The following is an 11,192-nucleotide window of genomic DNA, read 5'->3' on the forward strand; positions in this document are numbered from 1 at the left end:
ACAGACACACATGCAGTCCAGATAGTTTCTATGTGCTGCTCTGTAGTTTTGAATCTTTTTATTATATTTGCCCTCCTCTTTTGAAGATGTCTTAGTAGAAATGTATGCTGCTTTGTAACTGGTTGAATGTGGTGAAGGACATGCTGTACGCATGTACAACATTTTATACTATTGTAGGCACTGAATAGATTATTTTGGACCTTGCAACAGTTTATATTACCTATTTAAGAGGCCATATAAATACTCACTCACTCTCTCTCTTACCCTCTCTGAAACTCACATTAGTCTCTTGAACTCAAGGTTTTCTTCCACATAGTTCATCATCTGTCCTCCTCATTGTCTGATTCCACACCCTGAAACCGAAGGACAAACGTTAATGAATCCCAGCAGTGATTTCTGTACACGGAATAGAAGAAATGTATTCTGGCTGCGAACTGTCTAATTAGCTAGATGGAGACGTGGGCAGAAGACGACACAAAGGTTCTAGAAAGTAGCGCTGCATGTATTTGTGTGTTTTTGTCTACGTGTGTCCTCTCTCTTGGACACCGGTTTATGTAAAATCAGACTCTTGGACCTAAACTCTGACTAGGTTTGTACAATGTAATCCACACGAGCAATCTCAGTGAATGAAAGACAAGACTCTCTGCCTTTTTTTTCCAGAGAGCTGGCAGAATTAGCAAGCTATGAATGCTCAGTGCTGGACACAACATTACAGGGCTTTCTGTTTAACCCGTCCCATTCTGACAAATAAGCAGGGATCAAAGGATTAGAGCACCATTATTAAAGCCAGCTGGAGACCTGAAGCACACTAGAGGCACGCTAACATGATGTTATTAATGTTACAAGTTTACATGATGGTGTCTACGCAAGGCTCGGCTTTTCTTTGCTAATAAAATACAGTTTTATATTAAATGTCAACAGTTGGTTATCACAGTATGTTTAGATTTGTGGACATTTGGGACACATTGGATTGCTTACCGATGTCGTAGAGAACCACTTCAAACAAGATAATCTTAAACAGCTGTCAAAGTATTTATCAAAGGAGGGGAAATTGAAACTTTCACTCTACAAATGATTTTAAACCATTTGTGCCATACTGCTAATCTGCAATTTGCATTAAGCCTTGTGGTTGTGTTGATATTGCAAATGTCCACTTCTTGGAAATGTTCACTGGCAATGAGAAGACCCTGACGACACCTGTTTTAATGTTAAAAAATAATAATAAACAAAGCCTGTTATGGCAGTTTGATTGACTCACCCAGCTGAGCCATGGATAAGAAATTGATATCCTGCAATTACATTATCTACTGTATTTAGTCCGCGTAAACGTTACTCGTTGCTTCCTATCACTGCAGACACATGGTTATATGTCCTCGTGTCTGGAACGTGCTGTTGAATCTTTCATTGAAAGGCAAAGGAAATGTGTTTTCCAGATAACATTACAGTTGCAATAAAGCTTGGCTTGGGCTGTGATTGAAACAATACTGCGCCTAAGCTGCATTGAGCCCACCTGTTTGTTCTTCCGTAATTGGATTCTGCTTCATTCCATTTGCCTTAATGCTGATGCATAATGCAGTGTACTGAGGGGACCAGCCATTACCCGCCAGGGGACAAGGCTTGGAGGAGTAACCTGACCCCCCCTCCCCCCCCCCCCCCCCCCCCCCCCCCCCCCCCCCCCCCCCACCCCCCCCCCCCCCCCCCCCCCCCCCCCCCCCCCGTCCCCCCGTCCCCCCCCGTCCCGGGACATCTTTTAAGGGCCTCTGTCCTTCAAAGCGGCCACTTGCTCAGGCCGGATGGATTGATGGTTGAGGCTGTGGGCCCTGATGGGAACCAGAATAGCAGGTGTTGATGTTACGGCCTACAAGAACAATAAGCTGGCCCTCAGCAGCATGTTAATCCAAAATAAACAGGCGCTGGCGCGGACAGTTTGGGCCCGGATGGAGGGATCCTCATCACACACAGAGAATTAGGAGCTGCTACCAAGAAAGGAATGCAGAGCCAAAGCCTAATCTTTCCTTTGTAGTCAAGAATGTACAGTCCGGCAACACATCTTAGTCATCTGCTGCATATCAACACAATGGTCACATCCTAGCTCAGACTTTTGTCACATTAGCAGAGCAACGTCAACATTGGCTGGTCATTGTCATTTACTTTATAAGAAACATAGAAATGAGACGCTTTAGCTTTAATAATGAATTCCACTGAAACTATGTAATTGTTGAAAGCCACTTGGATCACCGCAGTCATGATATCTGTTCACTCTTGCACCTTATGGCCACGATTCTCCTTGTGTAAGTAGGTAGATAGCATGTAGTGGCCAAATTTATATACATCACATCACAGCTTCACAAACTGTCATCATGACAGAGACTCCCACATGCCTTTTGCCATTTTCATCACGGCCATACGTCTCTCATGATCAGCTGCCTTTGCTAAGTGGCTGGTGTCGATGGCTGTGACTCAGCTCTGCCCACAACAATGATGAAGATAAGACATCTGGAGAGATGGTGTCTTTATGTGCACGCGTATGTGTGTGCTGGCTGTGTGTGTGCACACATTGAAAATGGGAGCATAAAGTAGTGGTGGAAAAGAGAAGTGGAGCAATAAGAAGAGTGACATAAATTGTGTGGGTACTGGTGTGTATATATGACTGAGTGGGTGAGCGCCGGTGGTCAAGGTTCATTAGCGTGTCATCGGCTGCCTCCACAGCGAAATAATAAGGCTCTCTCTCTCTTCCCTCCACTTTTGTCCTCTTCTGCATCTGCTGAATATGAACAGAGGTGTGAAAAAAAGGCAACTGATCTCATGCCACCTCTCTTGCACACTGACACATGACTAAGAAACAGATAACAGCTGATGGAGCGACAACATTAAAATGGTAACAGCAAGGCCGAGAGAGAGAGCAAGAGCGAGAGCGAGAGAGAGAGAGCGCGCTTGATGAGCTGTAGAGAAGGCTTCGCAAAATGAAGGTGATTGAAAGAGTATGCAATATGCATTTGATTAAAAAAAAAAACTGGCATCTGGATCTCTACTATAAATCAGGAGTAGAGAGCATAGAAAATTGAAGAAAGGAATAGATTTCCCTCTCTAATTCTTTTCCATAGGTATTAGTCAATCATTCTTTAATGAACACATCCCTGGCTAAAGAGACAGCTCACTGATTTTTTTTTTGCAACCTAAACATGAAAAAATGCTGGAACATCAATTGCAGCAATGTGTATACAGACATTTTTGAAAAATGTAAAACATTCTGCAAATTGAGAGAATCAGAGAATTGTAAAAATGATTTAAGATGATGTACTATAACATCAAGACAGTATAAGACACTATAACATCTGTTTCTTGCATGCATGTGTACGTGCCCACATTCATGGGTGTATGTGCTGCAAATATGGCAGGTCAGTTGAGCTTTGATGAATGGATATGGCCACACTGACAGACGAGAAGAGAGGGTGACACAGCTGGGAGAGAGGGAAGGGAAGGGAGGGGTTAGGTAAAGGTTCACTAGAGAGGAGTTGACAGATCCCAAATGGTAGCCTTTGGAAATGCTTGGCTTCATTGCATCAGCTGTGGAATGATCCACAGAGGACATAAAATGATGCCCGAAAGTCATCTTAACGGACAATATGGTCTCTCTGGAGCTGAAAGGGATAGTAATGAAAACTAGTTTTTAATAAATTGCATTATTTTATGACATTAGTGTGAAAAACCTGCAATATTCTCCATTTGATGAGAGGTCCTGACACATGACAACAGCATATATTTTTTAATTACTGTACGTTCTGCTACCATGATAGATGCAAGCAGTGCGGACCCACCACGCTCCAACTGACATGTGTTTGACCCTTATCCTCGTCTACAGGAGACAGCACCTGGTGCCTCACCACAACACCATTAGCGGTCAACCGCACACACACACACACACACACACACGCGCACTCTCCACATGAGATATTTTTAGGGGATGTGCTACAACCACTATGGTAGCTAACGCTCAGAGATGCACACCCCATGGGCTTGACAGGAAGGGATCCATTTCCTGACAGCAACCGCAAACCATCATCCACACATACCTCTGTGTGTGAACTTTGGGTCCCTCGAAGAGTGTCGAGGTTGAGGAAAATACAAATGTATACATATAAAATATTAGAACAACATGATAGGCTTCCAGTTTGGAGTGTTTAAAAAAAAAAAAAAAAGTCCAAATAATGTTAATTTCTTGATCCTCACTAAGCTGCTGCCATCCGTAAAATCTAAAATGCTACAATTAAAGTGTGAGTAAAGCACTCCACTTTCCCTAGAGATTTTCCTAGCACATCTGTAAATACTTTCTGGCTATAATTTCACAAGAGCCATGACTAAACCCCCCAAAATCCACTTAAGAGTCAACATTAACTATCTGAACGTTTATTTTGAATAAACTACAGTTTTAAATGTTGTCTACGGGGAATTTATGCAGGTCTTTATATGAAGGAAAAGTAGTCGGAAACAAAGTTTTTGATTGTTTAGTGCACATGTGATACTACATATTGTATTAAATTAACACCCTCTTTACCTATGTCTGTACTTCTTTTTCAGCCTCCACCATTGCTGAGAATGGGAGGAAAACATGCCTGAAGCTTAAAGTTTTCGTCCGACCATCAAGTAAGTGTTTGCATGCAACATAAGGCTTTGTAATAGAGCTCGTTGAAGTATACATTTGGATTAAAAATCAAAATAGTTTATGTCTACTTCTCTGGTTACCTCACTTCCTCCTCGATTACCTTTTGTTCACTGTCCAACATACCCCCTTCCATTTATCACAAAACTGCTTTACTTGCTAAGAAAATGTTTTGTTTGAAAACATGGAAAGGATGATAGATGATCCCATCAAATGAAATCCAGGTCACTTCATACCTCATCTGAATGTTGCCATGAGCTTTGTTGCTTGGGATGTTTAATTTCAGGGCTGAGAGGGGGGCTTCAAATGTCACTAACCTATTTGGCATATACCTCTAATGATCTCTCATTCTCCCTATTTTCTGTTATAGACAGCTGTGTGAAAACTATAGGCGTACATGACCGCGTTTTTGATGTAAACGACAAAGTAGACAATACATTAGAACCACGAGGTTAGTATGGCTTCCTGCTTTTTTGATTGTCTTCAGTATGACCTCCATACATCTGTACATGTCTCTTGTTGTGTGCCTCTTTCCTTTTATGCTGTTTGTCCGGAAGCTGATCTGTCTTTCCATATCCCTGCCTGATGCTTCTCTTAAACTGATTACCAAAGCTGTGTCATACTACTGTTGCTAGAATATTATATTGATGGGCTATATTGCATGTTTTTATATATATATATATATATATATATATATATATATATATATATATCTCATATTCATGAATGTGTCAGTTCACAGTATGATGTTCTCATAGATGTGCATGTTTCATACCTCACACTGTTTTCAAACCTTTTCACTAACTGAACACTGAATGTTACTTCCAACTGCATGTGCTCCATATAGTTAATCTTGATGTTTTACTAAAATCATTCTACCTTAATACATCAAAAACTATACATATAAATCAATATCATTAATTAAATCATCTGTATACATATACACATCAATTATAGATTTGGCAAATTTATTTGATCTGTTTCACTCTTTCACTGAGCTGTTATTTGGCTCTGTAGCGCAGGATTGATTATTTTCTGTGCTGAACGCACAGCATTTCTATGTCTTCATATGTGAGTCTAACCCAGTGACTGAACAGAAACTCCACATCAACCACATGCTGCTGTCTCATCCCCAGGATCTGAAACAACACAAAGGAGGGGGAAAAAACAAATATGAGATATATAACAAATCGTCAAATATAAGACAAGTCATTTACCTCATTTTTATGGATAAAATTTATTTGAAAATATCTATTGCATTCAGTTCACTGTGAATTTTACATTTTATATACTAACATCTAAATGTGACACACAAATACACACATGGCTAGAACCTAGGACATTTGTGATGCCCACCTGCCTATTTGCCCATCTTGCTATCCTGCCTCCACGTTTGATGGCTGCCTCTCACCTTGCATGCTTCTTTTGGCTCATTCCCCAATTGCATTCTCCCACTGAGGGAAATTAAAACATTCATCCGTCATCTACTGTTGCCGCTTCCCTCCACCCCCCCCCACACACACACACGTTTTGTTATGCAACTGTCCAGCCCTCTGTTCTATCTGTCCTTTGCTATGCATGGTTCAGCTACTTTATCATGGTGCAGCAGGAACATGGCTGCTCACAGATACTGACGCCACTGCCAAACAGACACAAAAGACCTGGGAATTGAATTAAAAACGTTTCTGCGGAGATTAGAAGCATGATATAGCAACCCAAGTTCATATGGCAACTCAGACTTTACTATTAACTTTACACCGTTATGTTTAAAGAAACCCAATGAACATGAGCTGAACATCTCAGTAATGCCCCGATGTCTCCACTATTGTTATTAATTTTGAAATATGGTCAGCTCACAGCTATGTACACCATAACAGAAACTTTAACAAATGAGAAACCAGTAATTGCATAATGTTGTCTTTTATCTGTGATGCACTGTTGCAAAAGAGGAGTTTGTACCATAAAGAGCCATTCACCTTGTTTCTTTTTCTTATTTCTTATTCAGACGATACCAGCCATGAACCAGCTGAGCCTTCCCGAAGTGACGAAACAAATGCTGCCCCGCACCTGCAGAAAACAAGTCCACTCCTGGCTTTGCTGCTGGTCTGCCTACCAGCACTTTTCACTTTATAGCGCCTCCCTCTGTCCCGGAGGGCATTTACACCTAGCGTGGCCTGAATCTGCCCAAGGCTGCAGGGAAGGGGTGGGATTTGGGTGGAGTGTTTTTGCTTGATTGGGCATCAGAGCAGGCTTCTCAAGGAACCCTCTATTTTTTTCAGAAATATATTTAAGTGGTCTTTCTCCGTCTGTGAGTGAAAAAAGTTGATGTTGGAAGTGGGAGAGACAGTTCCCCCTCTTAAACCTTCAACTAAGATGCCAAATCCCTTTTTTTGACACTTAGTGATTCTTATTTTCCCGTGACTTTTTTGTGACATCCCTTTACATCATGTTTATATCATTGCAGCACTGACGTTTACCCACACACATGCACATACACACACACACACACACACGCTGACAGAGTAAAAAAAAATCCCTCTAGAGTAACAGTCAATAGCGGTAGGATTTTTAGTTGTATACAGTAGCAGCATTACACAGTAGGAAAGATTCTAGGACTTAGGAAGTACTGGACATACACAATAGTTGTCCTGAGACCTCTCAAGAAGCCTTTCAGAAAATATTTTGATCAAGTTCTGCTAGGTCATGAAAAGCAGATTTCTATGCCTCCATTTTACTGGGAAGTGCAGTACAAAGCTGAAAGATGAAGAAGTAGGAAAATTAGAGTAATGGTTTTAAGCAGAGGTCAGACTGGAAACCACAGCACTAAGAAATACGTACATGGCATGCACCTTAGCACGCTGATCTTCAGACTGTCCTGGTTTAAAGATAGTGCCCAATTTTCTCTTGAATACAAAGTGTATGAATAGGTGAATAAGCTACTTACGGCTTGACTGAGTGAGTGTAAAACCCATGGAACCATGAGGCAACTTTTTCTTGTCCTCCTTCTTGTCCATTGTGTAGAGCATGCCGGTCCGCTCAATAAAACACCTCTCAAAGCATTTTGTTCACTCTGACTCACAAAACAGCTAAATTGAAACTTTCTCTCCAGACACTTTGTAGACTGCTATTAAGAGCGAGGATCGATATCTTTTGAAAGTTGATCACACAATTTTACGGCAAAGTCACAGTCATTTTATGCAATGTTTACTGAGCTGGGCAGCAATTGTTCTCTCTGTTCCATTTGAGTATTATTCAATATTAACACGCCCATAGACATTTGCATCTACAGCTTTTTTCTCTGATACGGATTGTTGAAAGTGATTGTTTAAAAAATTATTCACAGCTAAATTGGACACTTTTTTAAATTGGACATTTTTTCCAAACCATTAAGTTATTTTACTTTGCGTCTCCAAACATTGTCTCTCACATTGCAGACACAGTAAACTTTGTGTTTTTTTGTATTGTCTGAAATCCACTTCAATGAAAACAATAACAGAGGTCATGGGGGAGTGTTTGAAAGACACTTCAATTCACAGTGCCATATTTCTTCTCACGTCCTTGTCACTTAAACATAACCACAGCTTTGACTCACGCTCATGAAATATTAGTTAGCTGGTTCTCACATTCAGTATTTTGCAGCAGTTAGTGCAGCATTTAGATGCTCCAATTAGTTGAAAACACATTGTGTAAACAGAGAAACTATCCATTTAATTCAAGTCTGACCAGGTTAATGTTAGCACTTACATTCAAATGAATTCACCGTGTTATAATGATATTTAGCTTCCTTCAGTTCCCACAGATGCACATGGCGAGTTAGCTTAATGAAAGCTATTACGTCTTTTTTTCCCCCCAAAACAGAAGAGACTTGTTTCTTTGCTTTTAAAGAAGGACAGACAGAGAAATTAATTTCCTTTAAGAGCCAGGTTTTTATACGAGAAATATGTCACCAATTGCTTCGGAAAGATAGAAAAAGAGCAAGAAAAGCAGGACAGGAGCAATTGCATGTCCACCTACAGTTCCTAGTGTTACCGGTTTAAGTGACTCGTTAATGAGGTTCAAAATGACAGGCATGTGGACCCCATGTTGTGGCAAAGGGAGTTATTTCTGGTATTAAAAATAGATGGTGGAAGGCTTGAAGGGTCTCGGGAGGGGGGGTGTGTAGATTTCCGGGGGGGGGGGGGGGGTTACAGCACTGATGACCTTGCAGTTTGAGAGAATTGGCAAGTCAAGGAGACGGAGAGAATTAAAGGAAGAGACACACACACAGGAACAGATAGAAAAGACATGGGAGGCAGCCGGAGGTAGTGTGGCTAGAGTGCCTAACAAAACAAGATAAAACAACTAAAAATCCATGCTACACTACTGGGGGAAAAAAACACCTCATCCAATGGTAAACCTATTGTTCAGTATCATTCGGTCTCAAAAGGCATGCACTGTTTTGTTTTTGCTGGTTTTTTTTTACTATTTTTGTGTTAATTTTTTTTTCTCCCCAGAAAGACTGCCTTTGCCTTTAGTCATTTGTTTTTTGCGCTACGGTAACAATGCTATTACAGCGGAATAGCAGCTCAGCTATGGGGGGTAATAGGAGACGAGGCCACTTAATGAGGTTCTAATTTTCAGGAGAACACCACAGGGAATGAGCACTGCATCCGATTCAAAATGGACGCTTGTCAGCAGATTAACACTAAACCTTTATCAGAAACCAGCTTCAATTGTACTCTCTTATAATTACCAATACTACTATTTGTCATTATTGCTATTATTACCATGGTTTATTCTGTACACACCATAACCTGGGAAATGAGGATCAACTTATAAACTGGATACTGTGTATCCTGAGGTAGTCAACAATAAAACATGTAGTATTAGGTTAGTATCTGTTTTGTACCTTTCTGGAGGAAAAAAGAAAAAAATGAGATACATCATTGTTAAAACTGTATAATTATTATTATTGTTATGATGATGATGATTATGACTATTATTATTAGGAAAACTTCTTGATGTAAATAGTGTTTGATATTAAAGTATTAATTTGGTTCTTATGTCTTTTCTAAAAAATGAATACGGTATTATCTCTGGGTTTTGCGGAGTGTGTACTGTCCTCAAACAATGCATTGTGTGCTTTGATCCTCAATGCCTAATGAAACTTTGAGCTAATATGAAGGGGAAACCTGTGGGAACTGTACACCAGTGTACAGACGGCTGGACGTTAGCCAAACGAGTGGCTCACCTGTTACATGTTTCAAACCAGTCACCAACCTTCACCATCTCTTCACATAAGGATCCTGCCTAGGAAAGAAACACTTAAGACGGCTTATTTGTACTTTTTTGCCTTCAGTGTTTGAAAGCATGTTGGTCAGCTGAAAGATCTGCCATGAGTGGACTGTTTTGCTTTTTAATGGAAGGATCTTGCCAGTTTCATTATGTGGCATGCGCATGAACTTGATGACATGTAAAAAAACAAAAAAACAAACAGAAAAATTTTAAAAAGAAAGTTTTCTTTTGCTCTTATTTTCTTTCCTTTTTAAGACGTGTTAGATTTTCAGATCACTTTCATGTTGCGTGTTTTTTGCATCCCCATTTGAGTGATGTCATTAAGCTGTGTAGTGACAGATGACAAATGTACATAACACAAACCATTGTTGTGAAGTTACAGTGGGGGTCGGTCATTTTGTAGTTCAAAAGCAACTTTTTTTGTCTCCTAAGAATGACTCTTTCTGTACCCATCTACTGAATTCATCCCATGTAGTTGCAGTCTGTCTCTTCTGACTATTCATCCTCTTTCTGCTCTCCCAAGAGGGGGCGTTTTATGGGAGTGTATACATTAGTATGTGGACGTTTTTTCCAGTGTGAAAAAATGTGTGAGACCTTTGAGTTTGTGTGTATGCGTCTCTCATTTGCTGTTGCCACAGTGAATGGGAAGCGGCAACACTCTTTGGCAACGAAGAGTGTTTCCCATGCCTTAGCCCTTCAGCCTCTGCCCTGGCAGCCACGTCTGTGTACAAGACGCTTTCTGCCATTGTGCTTTACACGGAACGGCTGCTGGCGTCGAAGAGGCTACAACAGGGCCCTTCACTTTCTCTCCCTTTTTAACAACCCTGAATCACTTGTCCCTACGGTAGACGTCGGTCCCAAGCACAGTACAAGGATTAGTGCACCCCCTCCACCAAATCCTGAACTGGATTGTTAGCGGGGTAAAGCCTATCATCGATCCAGGTACTGTGCGTGCAGGGCAAAGCCTCTCTTCGTCAGCTCCCCTCTGGCTGATGAACCACTTCATTTTGTGCACCTGTCCTGTCCCATTCTTCTTGTGCTTGTATAACCTCCACCACACCACCTGCTGTCCTTCTTCCCTCACCTTTGAACCCCGCTCCCACTTTGCCATCAGTGGGGAATATTTCCAACCTGCTCTTTTACAGTATATAAACAACAACAAAAAAATTTGACAAAAATGATCTGTATTTGTATATACACGTGTCTGAGCAACTATGAGTAATACAATAAAACGGAAATACATTGCTTTGATCATTGT

The 11,192-nt window shown here is 40.8% G+C and overlaps 1 protein-coding gene and 1 long non-coding RNA gene across 3 annotated transcripts in view; one reads left to right on the forward strand and one right to left on the reverse strand.

Moving 5' to 3' along the window:
- The window catches only part of efna5b (ephrin-A5b), a 91,203-nt gene extending 82,404 nt beyond the window's left edge, over positions 1-8,799 (forward strand). Inside the window, exons 3-5 of one of the 2 annotated variants that reach the window (XM_046034955.1) lie at positions 4,579-4,644; positions 5,031-5,111; positions 6,666-8,799. In XM_046034955.1, the coding sequence (XP_045890911.1) occupies positions 4,579-4,644; positions 5,031-5,111; positions 6,666-6,793 (275 nt within the window). In that variant the 3' untranslated portion in view covers positions 6,794-8,799. The remainder of the gene's footprint in view (positions 1-4,578; positions 4,645-5,030; positions 5,112-6,665) is intronic. The other variant, XM_046034957.1, reaches the window with a different exon arrangement.
- Positions 1-11,192, reverse strand: part of LOC123960291 — a 132,016-nt gene that overhangs the window by 57,998 nt on the left and 62,826 nt on the right. The gene's annotated exons all lie outside the window — the stretch shown is intronic.

Source organism: Micropterus dolomieu, linkage group LG21, assembly GCF_021292245.1.
Source record: "Micropterus dolomieu isolate WLL.071019.BEF.003 ecotype Adirondacks linkage group LG21, ASM2129224v1, whole genome shotgun sequence".
Taxonomy (NCBI): Eukaryota; Metazoa; Chordata; class Actinopteri; order Centrarchiformes; family Centrarchidae; genus Micropterus; species Micropterus dolomieu.